The sequence below is a fragment of the Nematolebias whitei genome, chromosome 13 (assembly GCF_014905685.2).
Source record: "Nematolebias whitei isolate Nwh7 chromosome 13, NemWhi1, whole genome shotgun sequence".
In the NCBI taxonomy this organism is placed as follows: Eukaryota; Metazoa; Chordata; class Actinopteri; order Cyprinodontiformes; family Rivulidae; genus Nematolebias; species Nematolebias whitei.
In genome coordinates this window covers 10,658,708-10,679,837 of record NC_056510.1, presented here as the reverse complement: position 1 = coordinate 10,679,837, position 21,130 = coordinate 10,658,708, and the positions used below count along the sequence as shown (strand labels likewise).

Genomic DNA, 21,130 nt, shown 5'->3' with positions numbered 1-21,130 from the left:
GATATATATATATATATATGTATATATGTTTTTTCCAACCTTGAAAAGATCACAATAAAATTTACACCTCCAGGATTCAGTAACATTGAGTTTCATTAGACAAGGTTTCATGACACTTTAACTGTCCAACAAGTTCAACAATCATTTGACTAAGGACAACAAAGAAAATCCATTTATATAAATTCAAGATTGACTAGTAAGTTTATGGTCCAAGAAGAAATTTATTACAGTAGTTTTAAAAATGTTTGCTAAAATCTAAAGCCATTGGCAAAACTATGAGACTCTAAATTACCATGATAGTGAAGTCTTCACTGTAGTGTTCAGTGTGTGCGTTTGTAGTTGTGTGTAAAAAAAGAAAAAGAAAGGTCAGCGTGACAAGTCAATCTCTGGAATGAAGAAAACTTGCAGACTTCCTGCCACAGCATTCAAAGTGTCCCTCTGTGCTCCAAGAGTCATTATCACAAAGCCCTGTTGTAAATCACTGGATGCCCCAACTCGCAGAGCATTTAATGCATTTTTAGAGTTTACATAAATAAAGGGCCAACATGGGGAAAAACGTCATCCGTGACGTGAAGAGCGCACACATGAACTGAGCACCGTCACTCACTTCCTCTTGAACACAGTTTGTGTCTCTGTGAGCAACTTTAATATTATCCATGCCAGCTATTTACACAGCAGCTGTGTCTGCACGATTTCCTCCAGAACCAAACTCTGTGCACTTTTACACGACTTGTACTTGTTGAGAACTGTCAATAAGAACTGCACCGCCCCTTGTGATTTTTCATTCAGACGAAAATCCTGGGTTGTATCCGAGTGTCCCTGCAAGTTAAAACTCACGGTCTGAGGTTTCTGTCTCCAAATCACAGCAGGTGGGCTGCAGAGCAGAGTACACAGAGTTTGTTCTCCAGCTGTGAAAGCAGACAGTGGTGGAACCGAAGCAGCTGCCGAAGCTAAGTGAATAATCACAGCTTGGCTGTTCTGAATGGGAGCAGATGGACAGAGTCTGATGCATCCAAAAGCAAGAATTTATATTTATTTTACATTCCTTCCAGGGTGAACGGTGGGCTGTTATTTATGGTTACCATGAAGAAATGTAGCTCAACAGGTTCAATAAAAACAGTAGGAGTTAGTCAAAAACACAGCAAAAACTTGAAGGCCTTTTAACAGAAAAAAATCTATTTATTGTGAAAATTTCACTTTATTATTCATTTTAACTTTTATTTACCAGGCACCTCTCATTGAGGTCCTATATGGGAGGCCTGACGTCAATCTAAACGTTACAGCTGCTTATGGGAACAAACAGCTGATTATAAGTGAAAAACAGATCCAGTTGAAGTTTTCAATACTTACCCTAACCATTAATCTCAGATTAATTATCCATCATAAGTTTCTAGCATTCTTTTTTTTTTTTGCATATTGCTTATTGCTTCAAAATGTACTTGCTGCCATTATTCTGTGCTTTGGTTAAAAACAGAATGCAATGATATGGTAACCTATCGGGCATATAATAAAAAGTATAATATGGTTTATCATTTAGTATGCATACATGATGATATATGATATGACAATAAATGAAGGTAGCAGTTTTCCTCTATTCTGTCTTCACGCCGAACGATTTGCCACAACTTCTCATCAACCACAGTTTTTGGTTGCTACCAAATTTCATATCAACAGTTTATCCTATTTTATTTAACACCCCCTATTTTTTGTTTACTGGTGTCAAATTTACAATTTGTCATAAAAAAAAAATCTATGATGGAGCTTTAGGGCCATGCTAAGAAAAAAAAAATTAAAGTAATAAAATTACGAGAATAAAGTTGCAGTATTATGAGAATAAAGTTTAATAAAGTCTTAATATTACGAGAATAAAGTTGTACGAGACTTTTTCTTTAACAGTTCTCGTTTATTTATTAGTTTTTTTTCTACGAGTCAGATCCATGACGCAACTCGTCAATCAATCCAAATGCTCGTTACCTGCAGAGCGTACCACCTTACTGTAAGCAGGTTTAAAGTTCTGATACTGATAATAATCTGATGCTGATGTGCTAACAGATTAACTATCTCCTTATTTGTAAAACCAATAACAAAGTATAATTTAACAAGATGCTCAACATTCATTTTACCACAGTTAAAATGAAGTAAACCTGCTTTATCGTGTCAGAGTTCGGATAATATTACGACTCATTTAGCTTCGGATTGGTCATTTGCTGACACGCCTACTGGATTGATTGACGGGTTGCATCGTGGACCCGACTCGTGGAAAAATAAATAAATAAATAAACGAGAGCTGTAAAAAAATAAGCTCGTATGACTTTATTCTCATAATATTAAGACTTTATTCGACTTTATTCTCGTAATAGTACAACTTTTTTCTTGTAATTTTATGGCTATTAACTTTATTTTTTCTTAACATGGCAATGTAATTTCTTTTTTCTTAGCGTGGCCCTAAAGCTCCGCCGTACTATTTTCCTCCCTTAACCCTCATGTACTATAGAATAATTCAGGAGAGGTCGAGAAATTTTTCATACGTTGAGAAAAGAATATTTCAGATGTCATAATTAATCACTCCTGGTTTCTGACTCAGCTAATAAGACAAGTTCTCATTTCCAGTTGCTAAAGCTGCAAGTAAAGCAGATTAGTGCTCCATTCTCACTTGCGATGACATGATGATTTGTGGATGCACGTTAGAAGGAAAACCGTCAGTAAAGTTTTAAATTTTGTACCTGTTTTTCGTAGTGGAAAGTCGTCTTTTGAGTCGTATGTGCCCAGCATCGGGTGGTTATACGCCGACAGTGCTGTTTGTGGGGGTGAGCTCTGATCCAAAGAGCTATGTTGGGTTTTTCTGCAAAAGAAAAAGAAAAAAGAACGAGTTCTATCCAGAGAGTAATATGCTATACCTACTTCTTTAATATCTAATCCTCCTACAACAACCGTACCTTGCATTCCACACGCACACGCATGCACCCACACACAAGGGAAGTAAAACAGTCCGCTTTCATTTCTCTTTTCAAGGCCAAGAATTTAAAAGACGCATTAAAGTGTCCGTAAAGATTTAGGTGGGTGGAAAGCAAAAAAGACCCAAACGTGAGAGAAAAGGGACCCTCATTTAATCTGAACTATTAATTTGAAGTTCATCTAGCCAACTAGGATGAAAGAAAAACATCAGAATAAAACCTAAAGACAGGACGTGTGTACGAAGGACGAGAGGACTTCAACAGGTTGACGAAGCAAGGAGACAAGCGAACACCATTGCCCCTTGTCACTGAGGGATTTGAACAGTGAGTGTTTTTCTGGCCTGGAATTGAACAGGGAATGTAAACCTTAATGTTTTTGGTGCAAGATACTAAAGAGCGTAGGAGTTGCACTGTGTAGAACAGAAGAAGCTTTTTTGTGCTTGTCTGAGGCAGCACAGAGTGATGGATCCTGGTGAGTGGAGAGAGCAATTTTATCCACCACCAGGCGCAATGGCGGAGCCAGGGGGTGGTCAATGGTGGCCTTGGTCACCCCAAGGGCCACCACAATCATTTAAGGAAAATATACATTTAAGCAATATAAAAACTAGAAAGCATAGTTTCCTCAAATGATAGGGGTGGTCTGTTTACATATATACATGGTGGTGGCCGTCTTGGATTTTGACATAACCCAGTTTTTGAAAGTGACCTTTCTTACAACTAGATGCAACCACACACCAAAATGGAAGCTGGTAACTCGCTTATTTTTCCACATTATCATGTACAGACAGACAGGGGGTACCTCCAATTCCTCCTCTTAGCTCAGCGACGAAGGGCTAATTTTTAAAAAGCTGGTATAACAGTGATTTAGAGCTACTTGTGCGCAGGCAGATACGCTGCCTGGCTTCAAACATTTAAAGAAGAAAAAAAAAAGCCATGTTTTTCTTTTTTTTCTTACTGCCCACTTCAAACACACCTCTGACAGAGCGGACTGTCAATCACCGCCAACAAACGGACAGAAAAAGCCTCCGTGCTGCAGCCTTTCCTCCACAATTTAAACTCACAGAATCTAATGTTGATGCTGGCAATTTGATGTGCACACAAAAGCACAGATGACAGGCACCCACACAACGGGGGGTTCACAACACCACGCTGTTTGCCATGTTTGCAAAGCCATAAAGATGAGAGAACTTTATGTCTGTCATCCACAGTTATGTTTGATTTTCCTCCTTAATGTGATTTTTATTTATTTTTTTCCTCATTGAAATGAGACAGGCGATGACTCGGACACAGAAGTCTTTGATGAAAGAAAAATAAATAACTGATTTGTTATAGCTCTGAAGTTTGTGGAAAACACATAATGGTAAAAAAAAAATCTGTCTTTTATGGGTTTTTTTTTTTTATTTTAACACAAATATCTCAATGATATATTGTACAACCACTTTTAAAGGTGATCAAAAAATAAAATCCTTAGCTTTCCATAGTTAAAATTAGACTAGAAATGAGTTTTTACTTAGTTTAATGGGCCACGACAGTACAAGGTTTCTACACGTTTCCTTTAATTTTATACATCATGTTTTGTCCAGGGCAGCACGGTGGCGCAACTGGTAGAGCTGCTGCCTCTCAGCGAGCAGGTCCCTGGTTCAAACCCCGGTCCAGGGGCCTTTCTGGGTGGAGTTTGCATGTTCTCTCTGTGCATGCGTGGGTTTTCTCCGGGTACTCCGGTTTCCTCCCACAGTCCAAAAACATGCATGTTAGGCTGATTGGTAACTCTAAATTGTCCCTAGGTGTGAGTGAGAGAGTGAATGGTTGTTTGTCTCGTTTGTCTCTATGTGGCCCTGTGATGGACTTGCGACCCATCCAGGGTGTACCCCGCCCCTCGCACAGTGATTGCTGGACATTGGCACCAGCGACCCCCGTGACCCAAAATGGAATAAGCGGGTAAAGAAAATGGATGGATGGATGGATGTTTTGTCCAGTTATTCATGCTCATATCATGAAGGCAACAGGTCCAGAAAGGAAACTCAAGACTTCTTTTTTCCTCAAGACAATCTCCAGGTTCTCCTGTGGGATCCTAAGCCTTTCCAGGCCAGCGGGGACATACAGTCTAATCCCTTTAACAAATTCTGGGTCTGCCATAGGGCTCCCTCCCTGTGGGACATGCATGGGAAACCTCCATAGGGAGGCACCAAGCCACCTTCTTTTCCAAAAAAGAGCAGCAGTTTCACTCTGAGCTCTCATCAGATTATGGGGCTCATCAGTTTATCTCTAAAGGTGTCATCATCGGATTGCGCTGTGACAAGTTGACAAATCACATTCACGTGGAAGTCTCCTGGATATCCTGGAATGTTTGTGGGGCTCTCAACTTCCTTGCATGAGTTGCTGAGTTGCATAGTCCTTTCACTTGAGTTCTTAAATGTGTGCAACAACATGTTTTCTTGCAAAATTCAATTCAACCTTTATTTAGACAGATACATCACACTGAGCCTCGAAGACTCATTTACAACTGAGACCTGTTTAGACAGACACAAAAGTATTGAAACTGAACAAATGTAGGAATTGAAAATAGTCATGTAGGAAAAAATAGTCAGTCATTGTGGACTTCTTCAACTCATCTGAATTGTTGCAGGCACCAATAACTCGTCTCAAGAGCACTAGAGTGGCATTTTGACACCTGCACAGGAAACATCCAAGGCAAATGTCCAGATCTAAAAATTACGCTGATGATAAATACTGAAAGAAAAGCTTTGCAGAGAGTGGTGAAGGCTGCACAGAAGTCTGTCGGAGTAAGCCTCCTCACCATCACAGACATCTACGCCTCCAGATGCAGGAAGAGGGCCAGCTGCATCATGAAGGACCCCACTCACCCAGCACACACATTTTTTGCCCCGCTCCCCTCAGGCAGAAGGTTGAGGAGCATTTAGTGTAGAACCACTAGGCTGAGGAACAGCTTCTACCCTGAGTCTGTTAGACTCATGAATCTCTAGTCAGGATTATCACTGTGAAAACCACTGTAAATAAATCACTGTAATGCCACTTGATTGTTGATATGTGCTGCTGACTATCCATGCTGCTGATCTCATGCTGCTGATTTATTTCATGTTGCTGTGTTCATTTGTCCTCATCTGCTCACAGACTCATGTTCTTGCTGCTGTTGTTGTTTGGCGCATTGCTTTGTACTATTGGTGCTTAGTATATTATTAGTTTAGTGTATTTCTTAGTTCATATCTTTGATCTTACTACTGTTTTTCTTTACAATTTGTATTTTTGTTGGATGTAACTGGGACCCTGTGTACATAGTTTTGTCCCAACATATGTACCATAAATGTACCATGAATGACAATAAAGACACCTTGAACTTGACCTTGAATATTACAATCTGCCTGTTCTAATTTATAAAAAGTGTGCTCTGGCACCAAATCATAAATGTAGGGGCAGCTTCCAAGGTGGGTGTGGGGGGGGGGAGATAGGCCAAGGTGAGTGCAGTGTGGATGGAGGAGGACAAAAAAAAAATCTTTGCAGGGCCAAGAATATAGCATGTGAACATAAGCCATGATTTTAAAAACTAGAAACTCAAAACTTGGCCACACAGCTACTGGTCACTTGGTAGCAAACACTCCGCATTCAATGAGACTATAGCAAAAATTTGGAGTTTTTTCTCACAATATTGAGTCGCCAGCTAGTCTCCCAACAGTCCAGCCTAGAAAGATACCACCTTAAGGCTGAGCCAGCCACCCTGCAGAGGAATTTCACATCAGCCACTTGTAGGATCTCATTCTTTCAGTCATGACCATAGCTGAGAGTTGGAATGCAGACAGACCAGTAAATTGAGACTTTTGCCTTTTGTCTCAGATTCCTCTTCACAACAAATGAAGAGAGCAAGACCTTCATTGCTGCAGACAAGGCCCTGCTCCATCCTGCCATCAATCAAGAACAGTGACCACTGATACTCACCCATACCAGTAGCGCAGATCACTAGGCAGACAGTGGTTTAGGCTTCGCTGAGCCAGGGCTTTCTTCTTGTTCAGAACAAATTCCTGCAGTCGCATCTTTACCTCTGTACTGGCCACTGCACCTACACAGCATCAAAGAGAACATGAGAACAATAGATAAATGCTTTTTTTTAATCCAAAACTTGACAAACACCATGTGACACCAGACTCGTCTGGTTTAAAGGTGCCAAACATGTGGTGATCCTGGTTTATTTGCAGAGTGGGTGCAGACTTAGTAAAAACAATCATGATTCTACAGGAATATAGGAAAGTAGAAGAACCAAAAAAAAGCACATACTTTTATCAGCTGGAGCTTCATGTCTCACAGTTTGAAAACCGCTGCCCTACATGGAGAAGATTGTGCTTGAAAAATCTACTGAATCAAACCTCTGGTTCAAAATGTGACACTAACATGAAGGTTATAACAGCATCCATCAATGCTTTGACCAATAATGGGCACCCAAACCTGTATAAACAGAGTGCTCAGAGTTTTATTGAAATTCCACAAGGACAGCAGGAGTGCTATGTAACATCAGAAGTTGCACTCCAATCTTCTCAATTACTGCTCTCATTCCTCGGCTATAGAAACAAATTGCCCAATGAATGAAAGACAAAGGGGGGGGGGGACAGTGTGATGAAAATTGTTTCGAGGAAGCAGGAAAAACCTTTTATTGGAACACGACAGTGAGAGCGACATGAGGTGATGTCTCAGGCCTGAGAGAGGAAGTGGTCAGTTCAGTACGTGAAAGTGACAACATCTAATTTGTGTTCTCTAAATAATGGTGCAGCTGTAAGTGCTGACAGCTCCAATACATGTCCTTTTATGAGACTGCCTCCACGCAATTTAGAACAGTACTCAACAAAGCATTGCCTGTTTACAACCCAATGCTCTTTCCACAGACGTCAAACTGTAATCTCACACTGCCCAATGAGTAATGACAGGAAAAAAAAAAGTTAACTGGCATAAAAATGGTTTAAGTTTATTAACTATGGTGTACTTAAACTATTAAATGACACTATGTTCCTGCCAGAAAAATAAGCAACCGCATAGATTCTCATTTACGTATCGGTTTCGGATGGATTCGAGTTGTAAATCCGAGTACAGAAAAGTAACACTGCAGTCAGATCATCATGACTCCTGGCAGCTCTTACAGTCCAGTGAGAACAACTTTGGTCTCTTAAGTTTGGCCGAGTTGATTACAGAGATCTGGGAATGATAAGAAATCTATTTCCAGGATATGCAGCTTGTAACAGGAAAACATTAATAAACCAAATAGTTCATTGTAAATGTTTTCACTTTTTTTGCTTTTTGCATTTCGCAGTCAAATTTGCTTCAGAACCACCACACTGTCTGCATGTTTACATGGGATTTTGACAAGGTTTACAGAAGAGTCGAGATTATAGATCAGGACTATTCAACAAAAATGCTCAGGGGGCCACCGTTTCTGAAAGCCAGCAGCTCAGGGGCCGGACATGCAGCGATTAAAGTCATTAGGTAAATAAACCAAGTTTTACAATGTTTATTTTATTGCATTGAATCATAAATGAAATAAACAGAAACCCAAACCCAGAACAAAACCAAAAAATATATATATATATATATATTAATGAAGTCATTGGTGGGCCGGATCGAAGTCACCTGCGGGCCGGAAATGGTCCGTGGGCTGCAAATTGAATAGCCCTGTTATAGATTACAGAAGTTCCTCGTTTATCACGAGGGATCCGTACCCTGAAGCCCTGATATAGATAGATAGATAGATGGATAGATGGATAGATGGATAGATAGATAGATAGATGATAATATATATATATATATATATATCCATCCATCCATTATCTTTACCCGTTTATTCCATTTTTGGGTCACGGGGGTCGCTGGTGCCCATGTCCAGCAATCACTGTGCGAGGGGCGGGGTACACCCTGGACAGGTCGCAAGTCCATCACAGGGCCACATAGAGACAAACGAGACAAACAATCATTCACTCTCTCACTCACACCTAGGGACAATTTAGAGTTACCAATCAGCCTAACATGCATGTTTTTGGTCTGTGGGAGGAAACCGGAGTACCCGGAGAAAACCCACCCATGCACGGAGAGAACATGCAAACTCCACCCAGAGGGCCCCTGGACCGGGGTTTGAACCAGGGACCTGCTCGCTGAGAGGCAGCAGCTCTACCAGTTGCGCCACCGTGCTGCCCTATATATATATATATATATATATATATATATATATATATATATATATCAATATTCTAAACAATGTTTCTAAACTCTAAATGCTCTCAAAGAGCACAGAATGACACGATTTCAGCTCCCTGCCTCAGCTGCTCTCAGCCACCTGCAAGTGCTCTTGGCCACGCCCACTTCTCCACTCTGCACGGTGAACAGCTGATCAGCTGCAGCAGGAAGTTCATCCTGCAGCTGTGGGCTGCACAACGGTGCAGCAGGTGCTAAATAATTTAAAATAATTAATTTTAAATAAAAATTCCATGCAGATCATGCAGCTCATCCATCAATCAGCCAATTGCGTCACGTCCAATCTTATTTTGAAAAACCGCGATAGAGCAAGTCCACGATAAACGAACCACGAATTAGCAAGGGACTACTGTATAGGCTATCAAAACTGGCATTGCACACGTTGCATAAAACACAAGCATCCTCAAATAAAAATGAGTGAAACGTTAATGCATCAAATTGTGTTACAAACTAACCATCTACAGAAAACTGTTTGATTCAAATATTGTTTCTGCAGCACAATCCCTCCCTAAACAGAGACTAAGTAAAAGCAACATCCAATTCAAACATTATGATCCATCAGTTTGATCGATCAACGAAATGTCACTCTAATACCAAAATAAGACACGTCCTTCACAGGGCTCCCAACACTTCATGAAAACAAAGATCCCAGATTTTCTGAGAGAGTCCTGAAATTCCAGGAGATATTTCAGTCACACGAAATGCTCAGAACTTAGCATCGTATGTGGGAGGCAGAGTCCCATTAAGAGATGACAGTAAGTACCGGTATACTGCAGTATACGGTACATGCACACAGCAATCATTCCTAATAATTTATTATATTACAGAACATATTAAAAAGCCATCATAGCCAATAAGTGAGGATACATGTACTATGTACACTGTAGAAGCAGAACACGGACCCAACATACTAGAATATTAGAATTAAAACATTGTTCTTTTGGAGTCTTCTTCCTCATGAGGGAGTTTTTCCTTTCCCAGGGTATATGCAGAAATAATGAAGTTAATTTCAATACCTTTTCAAGACTTTTTCAAGACCTTCCAAAATAAATTCAAGACCTTATCGTCACTTTGTTTTATTAAGCAACAAATCTTTGATTTACAAAACTGCTGTTGTTTTCAATTAAATCTGTGAATCTCAAACCTACAACAGAACTGAGATACAGTGGATAGAAAAAAATTCAAAAGAAGAAACTGAACCACGACTAGGTTTAAGAAAATATAGCTTAGGTTACAACAAGACTCGTAGTTATTTTAAAGTAACTTGGTTGAACAATGGCGAATAAGAAATAAACACAGTAATCATTACATGTGCCTCAGTGCAGTTGCTTTGCATTCCAGCAACTCTTCAGTTTGCACCAGCTCACTGAGTTTTTCTTTACGTCTCCTTCTCAAGACATTGGACTTGGTGATCAGTTGGGCCATTAAAGAACCTGACTTTCCCTCTGCCTGCTCTGCCAACTGATCTGCATCTTTTTGCAGAGAATCGCACACCTCTTGTAGAAGTTTTCTCTTTTTTTTTCAGCTCTTCTAACTCAGCTCCAGCTGCTTTCCTCTTAAGGCTCTGTGTGGAAGTTTCTTTCTTCTTTCGTTGCTGTTCCAGGTAAATCCTGTACTTTGACCTTGCAGAGGCAACAGAAGCCAGCAGCTCCTTGGCCAGAGGTACCTGCAGAACACCCCCACAGACACTGACCTTGTCGCAGATCAACCTCAGAGCCTCCATCGTCTCTTCGTGTATGTTGCAGGTTTTGACCTGCTTGTTAACTGAGAATCCACGCTCCACTGTGGCCTTTATGCCCATCGAGGCTACGCTCATCTTTTTTTTACAAAATGTACAATAAGCCTCGCGGTTATTCTCGGCGACAGGCCTCAGCCATTCTTGAAAATCAGGCATCTCCAACCAGGAGTCCGAAAACTTGCATTTACCCATTGTTCTCACGGTCTCGCGGCAACTTACTCGAACACACAGACTCAAAGCAGTCGCGCATGCGCACAAGATAGGCCTAGCCGTTAAGGCTGTTGTAACCTGACACTCTAAATTTGTGCGAAGCAGTTTCCGAATCCTCCGCGGTGAGGAAAACAAATATTAGTCATACATACTTTTTGCTGTCAAATTATTTAAAGCTAGAATAACAGCAAAAAAAATAATACCTCATCAAATCGCTTTCAAGACTTTTTAATACTTTTCAAGACCCTTAATTTTCCCAAATTTGATTTATCAACTTTTAATAACTTTCAAGACCCCGCGGACACTCTGTTTCCACTGTTGCCTCTCTTCTTGCTTAGGATGGGAGACTGCGAGTAACTGAAACCTCAAAGCAATCTGTTGGCTCCTTAGATAATGTTATTAACTGACTTTATATGTATGTGAATGTTTCTGTTCAGTGCCCTGAGACGACTTGTTGTGACTTGGCGCTATATAAATAAACTGAATTGAACTGAATCTAAATCCCAGAAAGATCTTTTAGTCGACGGATCAATGTTCAAATTTCTTTTGTGTTCACCATTTTTTTTTAATGTTTTTTTTCCTTAAATTCTCTGAGTATTTCCTGTGTGGAAGATGTTAAAGTCATTTTCTACGTTCTCCCTGATTTCTGGAGTTCCTGGAAACCCTGCTTCAGCCTGTAAGCATTCCTGGTGACTTAATGTGTAACACATCAACCAGACTGACTATTCATCCAGTAGGTTCCTCGTCGAGTGGTGAATCTGAGCTCTGCACACGTGTCACTCTTTACTGAGATGCATTTTGCCAATTGTTTTCAGCTTCGTCCTTCTTTTGCAGCAGCCTGTTTGGTTTTCTTTGAGCTGAATATGGACATGCTAGCTGCAGAGCAGGGAAACCAGTGTGGGTTGAAATGAACAGATCCATGCAGCAGTAACTCCACTTTCAACTACAGCAACAACTACATAATGTATTTTAAAGGTCCACAAAACAATTTCACAGTTCCAGTGGAGTGTACTCACCAGAACAAGAGAAATGAAGCCCTAATTGAAATTATTTCCATTCTTTAACCTGGTTGAACTTTATTTCTGATGTGTTATTTCCCCATGATAAATCTAGATGGCACAAAGAAACTTTCAAACTAAGGACAAGTGTGCCTCCTCAGTGTCTTTCCATTCTAACCGGTCTTGGTCACTTTGAGACACCCTATGGTGAATGTGTGAGGTCAGGCTGTTCTAACGGCTGTGCCAAAACTACAGGTGATGTGACCGAGGGGCTGGTAGAGAAAAAGTACCTCTGACACCTGTTATCATTTCTACACAGCTGTTCAAAGGAGGACAGTATATAACATGTCATGGATACACTTCAAATAACATTTTGGTTGCTACTTACTCTCTTGTCCCCTCTCCTTGTTTTTCAGCAGCTGGAGTTTCTGTTCCCGCTGCTGCTTCTCTAGCTGCTGCTCATGTCGCTGCTGCTCCATCTTCCTGTGATGCTCCAGCAGCTCTTGTTGATGCTTAAGAGCCAATAAGTCCTGTTGGTGCTGGTGGAGAGAAAAACTAATGAATGCGGAGAGAGCAAAGCATAAGGCTGCTGCACCAAAGCAAACGGCTACGAACATTTTCACCCCCAAACGCTGGACTGCAGCCAAGTTGGAGTGCAGTAATGACAACAGAGTTCAAGCTGTAGAATGCATATTGTTGTTATTTTCAGCCCAAACTGCTGGTCTCTGCAGGCTGTGAGCTCCAAGTAAAACATAAGCTGGACATTTTTTTTTGTTTTGTTTTAATAAAATTCACACACACGTGGTTTAAGGAGCCAAGATTCTTGTGGAGATAACCAAGCAGTAAATTACACCACCAAAAAAAACCACTGACGTTCAATCACGTTTTCTCCTTCTCTTCACAAGATGGTTAGCACATTATCCAAGGAAAAACACAGACAAATTGAAGGCCCTTTGATTTGTACCTTAATATGTTCCTGCATTTGTGCTTCATGTTGTCTCGACAGCTGTTCATGCTGCCTTTGAAACTCTGCGATCAGTAGCTGCCTCTGGAGCTGCTGCTTGTGTTTGAGAGCCACCAGCTCGTGCTGCAGCTGCTGATCCTGGTGGCCTGTGGGTACGGGGGGCGGGGGGGGGGGGTGTTAATGATGGGATCATTTGGAGAAAACAAATGGAATGCAACAAGTCGGCCAGAGATCTTCAGTCCTTACCAATGACCGGCCCGCCGCCTGACTCGGACGATGCTGTGGAGGGAGCCGGTGTCTGATTGGGATGGGACGCCAGGCCAAACGTGGGCTGCTGGTGGTGGTGGGGGTGAGGGTGGTCCACTACACGCAGGTCCATGGGAAGAATGGCTGTGGTGGCGGGGGGAACCTGCGAGGGAAGCGCTGCTGAGCTCACGTCAACTAGAAAAAAATTAAAGAAACAAAAAACTGTCAAGCAACGAAACTGTCATTTTCGCTTTGGGGCAATGTTCATTAAGTTCTTACTTTCTTGACAGGTAACACTTAACTGATCCAAATCAGACAAATGAGCCCCGTTACAGCAGCTACTTTAAAATTTAAAACAAAGTTTTAATAGCTGCACTTAGGATCCCATATTCCAGCCTCTGAGGTTGCTCATAACTAGGGATGCACAATATCATCGGCATGGTATCGGACGATATTAATGATAAAGTTAAATATCGGCCATTCCATCAAAAATAACTCAGATATAAAAGGCGCTGTTTATATAGCGCCTTGTATGACAACCCAGTGACAAGGATGTCTGCAGCGCCAGCACGTTATGACATCACGTGTGCCGTTGTTGAGTTTAGATTTGTGAAAATTTACAAATTTGCACTGTTCGAGTGTTATTGTGTTAGAGAGAGTAAATGTTATGAATAAATTTGGCTTTAAACATAATCCAAGTTGAAGTGTTACATCATTTTCAGCCCCTTTTTGAGCATCTGCATTTAGTAGCAGGCCAAACTGATAAAGACCATGCAGAATAATGTAGTATTTTAATTCCACAGCAGAGAAAGCTGTGTAGTCTCTGTAAGTAGGTCTAGAAAAAAACTGAAAAAGTATTTGTATCGGTTATCGGCCAAACACGTTTTAACATATCGGCATATCGGATATTGGCCAAAAAGCCAATATCGTGTATCCCCTTTAAAGTTGTTTCATAGTTATGTGATTATACCCAAAACATGAAGCAGAAACAGGTTACTTTATTTGCACACAAACAAGGGGGTCCACTAAAACATATAAGTGAGTGAGATTAAAATATAATCAGTGTTAAATTCAATAGAGGCTCACAAACTCTGCTCTGACACAACAGAACAGATGTGAATTTGTATGAGGTTCCTTTTCAATCGGCAACTTTTATTTTGTTTTACAGGACTAATCCCTGAAACGGGGATAATAAGAGCAAAACAAAGGGGGACGTTGATATTGTTAACATGCAACAACTAGAAGATGAACGGAAATAGATCAATTCCCTGCAAAACAGCAGCTTCAACTGCAGCAAAAAAAAACAACCACCGAATTAGATGAACATGAGGACTATGAATTATTAGCCAAGTTTAAATCCCTGATTTGTCACTACTCTCTCCACTTCACTCCAATGTAAAACTTTGTTAGTGATCTGAGTGAGTTTGACGAGTCCAAAACAGACTATATATTTCACTTTACATGCCAAATAAATTCCTGACCTTCTGTGTACCGTTTAGTCTCTCCTGATCGATATCTGCTCTGTGAAGAACCACACTGTGCCGTGCCAAGCCCTCTGCCAGTGATCAATAACCTGAAACGAGTGCAAAACATCCCGAGCCTATCATGCACGCCCTGGCATCCCCGGTGACCAATGAAAAGGCAAACAAAGGAGGCAGCTAAGTTGCTGAGATAGCCGGTGACATCTTTGGTACCGGGCAGGTTTTAGTGCAGGAGGAAACTTGACACCACCCAACGGGCCAGCAGGGAGAGAAGAAAGGGTGTGGCCAGGCCAGACTTGCTGGTGCTTCCTTGATGGATATCTCTGGATGTGTTAGAACCTGTCTGACAGCTGGACATTGGAATAATCTGCTCCTAAATCTTTTAATTTGAAAACAAAAATGAAGAAAAGCTTGGGTTTTGTTTCGGGAGGAGCGTGGAGTAAGATCCCTTCGTAGAACATTCTGTTCAGTCATAAAGTACGAGTGCTTATAAAAATGTTGGAGGGTTACCAAATATTAGCCATGACAAGGGAAAGGTTAAGAATCTGTCACTGTATTGTGATTTTTATATTTCTAACAAATGAACATGTACAGTGGTCACTTCTTTATAAAAAAAAAAGAAGCCAAAAACTTTACTTTGAGCTCCTCATGCAAACCGCCCATGCTGCCTAACCAAAGCCATAAACCGTTATATTCTCAGTCCGTTGCCTCATATTCACATGCACACATACATTTACACAAAACTGCCCATCAACCATTCACTCGCACGTTCAACAGGCATTAAACTTCAAACCAACAAAGACCGTCTGCTGTCCAAGTTATGGGAGACTTTTTAAACAGAACAAAGCGTCATGTCGGTTAACACCGTTACTGGTTAAACTTTTTTCCTCGAAATAAAACAAGCGCCATCTTTTCCTTCCAAGTACAGCTCTGGCACTTGCTCTCAAACATAACCTTCATGTACGTATCTCCAGTCAACAAAATGTCCAATCTGTACCTTTCACCAAGAAAGGTGACCCCAAAAACCCCATCACAGTTCAGTCTTGAACCTATAGTGTGAAACAAGCTATGAGCTTAACTACTACAAAAAATATATATTTGCACAGTTAGTCTTAGGAAATAACTCTTTAGATTTTACAACACTATGATGATAGGAACAATTATACCCATTAGGTAAACCATGACATCAACTAATTATTTATAAAGCAGAAAACAGGTCTGCTGGAACAGACATACATCAGATATAAATAAATAACTTATTCTCACCTAAGATATTACCGAATTTAAATTAAACACAAAGGTATGTAAAGAAGTTGACATGAAATGTGTTTATTCATAAAAGTAAAAGTTGGACACAGACAAATAAGAATTATTAAAACTAATGCTAATGGAGCCTAGATGGGGTAGAGGCAGGGCAGCCGACTTGGTACCAGAAGTCACGGTTCGACTCCCAACCATTCCCACATGTCATGATGTCTCAGAGCAAGACACCCAATCTCTAATTGCTCCCCGGGTGCTCAATAGCTGCCCACTGCTCCATCTGGCTGTACCCAGGTGCAATGGGTTAAATGCAGAGAACCAATTTCGTCACTGTATGGGAACATACAATGATGACAACACATAGCACTTTCCTTTAAAACTGCTCTGCACATCTGTGAAAATGCAGATCTAAAAGTAACATCTGTTAAACATTTAAATATTAATATAGAATACAACATTAACCATGACAACTTTAAAAATACCACTAATTTGGCACCAATTACCTGATTATACAAGTGGTGGGACAGGCTTAACCAATCTGAAAATTTCTGATGGTCTTCCTCGTGTTTTATAGTCAGGTCATAGTATTAGTTTAACAAACTACTTTGTTTCTTTTAAAGACCATGCATTATGAGACTAAATGTGCAGTTATCATCTCGTGCCTGAGCGTTAAAACCATTCCACCAGCACCACTTTAACCATAGCAGAGGTATGCAAGTCCAGTTAAAATGCTCTCCACACAACTGTTCACAAGTTTAAGTTTTGTTCTTAAACTGAAACGTAGTGCCGCTGAAGGACTCACCATAGAAAATATGGAGCCAATCAAACGAGCTGCTCAAACCTTAGACACATCAGAGCCACAGTTTACATTTTATTGGCTGTATAGTTACGATTTATGTGGGGACGTTTAAAAAAATGCTAACGCCACTATGCTAATCTCTATTTCTCAAAACCAAATCGATTTTAACAAGCTGTTAATCCTGCCATCGTTAATGATTATAAAACATTATAGAGCAGAGGCTGGAGAGAAAGGGTTAAAAGGAGCAAACACTGGTCAAACCAGGTAGTCAGCTGTTGGAATAATAAAAACTCTAGGAGCCAGTACGCCACAGTTTGCATTCATAAAGCTGTTCTTGAGTCTGTACGCTGATATTCACAGCTTGTACATTTCCAGAAAATCATTTTAGTTGTACCTTGACAGAAAAGACAACAGCTCTAAGAAAAATAAAATCACAAGAAGCACATTTACAGTAAACTAAACTTTGTTAATGGAGGCGAACGTACAGAGTAACGCACACCATGTGGCAGGATGTCGGCACCTCGGAGCAAATCGGCCATGTTTACAAGGATGGCACTCGGTGGATGTGGCATGAGGTTATGGAGCTGTGCCAATACGAGTAGAGCTGGTTCCCCAGGATAAATCATTGTGGACTAGACATGAGCATGCAAATCCACCAATATCTGAGCAAATCAGATCTACAGCTTTACATGCATCTAATAAAGGAAGCTCTAAAAAGGGATTTATATCAATACAATACACAGAGACCAGTACACTTTTTGCATCATCCATCCATCCATTAACTTTACCCGTTTATTTCATTTTTGGGTCAGGGGGGTCGCTGGTGCCCATGTCCAGCAATCACTGTGCGAGGGGCGGGGTACACCCTGGACGGGTCGCAAGTCCATCACAGGGCGACAGAGACAAACAAGACAAACAACCATTCACTCTCTCACTCACACCTAGGGACAATTTAGAGTTACCAATCAGCCTAACATGCATGTTTTTGGTCTGTGGGAGGAAACCGGAGTACCCGGAGAAAACCACGCATGCACGGAGAGAACATGCAAACTCCACCCAGAGGGCCCCTGGACCGGGGTTTGAACCAGGGACCTGCTCGCTGAGAGGCAGCAGCTCTACCAGTTGCGCCACCGTGCTGCCCACTTTTTGCATCATTGTTGCATAAAAGTTTTGCACTGAAAGTAAAAAGTTCCAATAACTCAAATATTGCAGTCTGTATTTGGAAACAGCTAGATGCATAAACAGCAGGATCTTCTGCAGCCAACAGTTCAGCAAAGCTCCAAAGGTTTATTCGAGTTATGAGGAAGGATGCAAGATAAATTGCGTTGATTTCCAGACAGGAAATTGTGTTTAATTTGAGCAAATTACATCGAGTTGTGAGGCTTCTCTACTTCAGCATTCAGAGAAACGTCAGACCCTCTTCTCTTCGCCTTCCTGTCTCTGTTCATCCATCACTTTATCTCTGACTCAGCCCCTCCTACGTTCCTCTCATCCCCTCCTCCCAGGCAAAGACTATGGATCACACAGGCAGAACTATTTATAGAGCAGGATTCCCTTGGGAGTCCCTCGACCCTCTGGGTATCCATGCGTTCAGAGAGAAATCTCCACAGCTTGAGTCTGCACATTTAGTCACAAGCCAAATGTGAAAGGAGCAAACGTCAGAACAATGTGTGAGAATAAAGATAGAGGAACAAAAACCTGTGATATCAGCATAAGCCCAGCAGATTAGGAATGAATAGTAATCGCTGACGTAACATCCCTCAGCTTTGGGCCCCCAAGATTTAGGTTCTGACAGAGGATGGATGCAAATGCCATGGCGACTGCTGGGGCTGTAGCCAGTGGTTGGTTAGACAGGAGAGCATGGGGAGGAGCATGAGGTGGAGGGTTATCCAATAAAAGTGGGCAACTACTTCCACAATCAGCCTGCATGTGCTGCGTAAGCACTGCGCTGTAGTTTTAAGCCTGGGATGGGAAGCGAGACGTTTGTGTAGTGCGTGCCGCCATCTATTTGTTTTCATCGCATCTGTTTTCACTTTTTCATGACGACAGCAAGCGAGCCCGCTCCACAGACTGACTCCGGCAGATTAACTGATCAAAAGAGCAACTAAAGTCTCGAGTATTTTCAACTGGGTACACGTAAACACAAACATTCTCAGGGCCCCGTCTGCTGTTTGTGTCACAGCGGGTCGACTTTGTCAAAGCTGGAGCGAACAGGGATGGAGCTCAAAATTCACACCGCCCAAAGGTGGAACGACGCGGTCACAAGGCAACAAAGTTTATATTCAAAATAGACGGGTTGTTAACCAGGTCTGAGGTGTACCAGGGAGTAAACAAGTCACATTGTCAAAACCACTAACTGTTGTATGTCCTACGGCTTGAACGCCTTTGAAAAATATACCAAAGGTACATGGAGCACCCCTTTTCTACCCATTTCTTCCAGCAGTCATTCAGCTGTGTTTGGTAGCTGAAGGGGTGAACTCTCCTAAACTTTATGCTAGCTAAAAAAAAAAAGACAATTTTAGCTGTTTGTACATTTTAGCTTAGAGAATAATGCCATTAGTCATGGTTTGTGAACCAGAGAAGCGACACATCTGTCTTACGGTAACGCTGTTTTAAAACAAAGTTACAAGCTACAAGAGTTAGCGTGTTAGCAGGTGATGCACGCAGCATAATACTGCAGGATTGCTATAAAGGCTAATCATTTAAAATAGTATAAAAAAGATCACATATCAGTTTAAATTCTGTCCTGAGTGCAGGACATTAAACTTTTGTTGCCCCTGTCTTATCTTTCATACATCTGCATTAAAAAGATAACAAGGAATAAATATTTCATTGAATAGCTTCATAAAATACAATCAAACAGTACGCAATGTTATTTAGGCAGCAAAACTAATAGTAACTGCATTTTACGTATGCTTTTTAAGACCAAGTAATAGTTGCACTTTTTTGCTCGAGATTACCATTCAGTCTGAATCTCGTAGCCTAATTCAAAATAAACTCCAGTTTTGCCCTTTTCTTTAAAACTTTAAACATTTAAAGTTTCACATGTGTCTCACGCAAGACATGAAAGCACACGCACGCTCGCGTGCACGCAGCAGAAAGTGTGAATGCAGGCACAGACGCAGCCACGCTGTCATCTGCTCCATTCAGTTAAAGGCTGCTCCGAGAGCCCCCGTACGTCAGTACCATTCAATAAACCATGTCACTATTCAAGGCTGCACACACACACACACACACGCACACACACACCTGAAGACAACAAACACGCAGTAAACCTGCGCACTAAGAAAACACATGTATAGTGTTAAACATGATTGTTCTGATGTAATAAACTCCTCCAAACCGTCCTTCAGAGAAAACTAGTGTACAAAACTACTCAAACAACTGAGCGATCACAAACCGAGCTGCATAAAGAATCTCTTACCCATCAGTTGTGCCAGTCTGTCCAGTTTTTGCACGTTTATGGGTCTGTGGTGGACAATGGGAGCAGGAAATGTTGAAAAAAGTCTGTTCTTGTGAGCGCAGCAGCAAACCGAGCTGGTTTTGAGACTAAAATCTCTCCCCTGGTCTCCGTCTCTCACTCTGCCTCCTCTCACTGACGCTGTTTCGCACTGCCCTCCAGCTGCCAGCCTCTCTCTCTCCCTGTTCCTCCCGTCCCCTCCCACTCTCCCTCCCTCCTCTCTCAGTGACATCAGAAGGCAGTCTCAGGCATATTAAGAATTTTACGAGCGTCACTCTCTCTTTACCTCCTAATTCTCCGAGCAACAATGAGGATGCGTCAGCTTCTGACCACATTCTTGACTGGACGAACCCGCTTCTTTTGTGCGCGGCCTCTTCGCGTTTTGGCTGAGCCATGTCCTAGCTCACCATTAATGATCCACTTGTTGCACACGTGTACATTCCTGGCTTTTGTCTACCTAATAAAACATGCACAACGGGGGCCCTGCAGCACAGACAGCTGATGAGGTTGACTCAACCACAGATGCAGCTCAGCATAAAAACATTTTTTTAAATCGCAAAAATGTACATCTCTGTTGGAAACTTCCTAAACTGACAGATACAAGCCTTAACTGTTATAAAGTAGTTATTTTTAGCAGGAAAACACGCCTCCGAACAGACTTTGAACTGAAGTGGTTCTATTGGCTTCCTGTCACTTACAGAATTCAGTACAAAATTGCTCTCATCACCCATCAGTGTTTATACGGAAATTCACCAGATTATCTGAAGGACCTTC

The 21,130-nt window shown here is 41.4% G+C and overlaps 1 protein-coding gene across 1 annotated transcript in view; it reads right to left on the bottom strand.

Annotated features, from left to right (window-relative positions):
- The window catches only part of LOC119419522 (histone deacetylase 4), a 151,130-nt gene that overhangs the window by 65,144 nt on the left and 64,856 nt on the right, over nucleotides 1-21,130 (bottom strand). The window contains exons 3-7 of the mRNA XM_037686857.1: nucleotides 13,357-13,551; nucleotides 13,111-13,256; nucleotides 12,535-12,685; nucleotides 6,906-7,026; nucleotides 2,724-2,842 (exon numbers count right to left, since the gene is read on the bottom strand). Of these exons, the coding sequence (XP_037542785.1) occupies nucleotides 2,724-2,842; nucleotides 6,906-7,026; nucleotides 12,535-12,685; nucleotides 13,111-13,256; nucleotides 13,357-13,551 (732 nt within the window). The remainder of the gene's footprint in view (nucleotides 1-2,723; nucleotides 2,843-6,905; nucleotides 7,027-12,534; nucleotides 12,686-13,110; nucleotides 13,257-13,356; nucleotides 13,552-21,130) is intronic.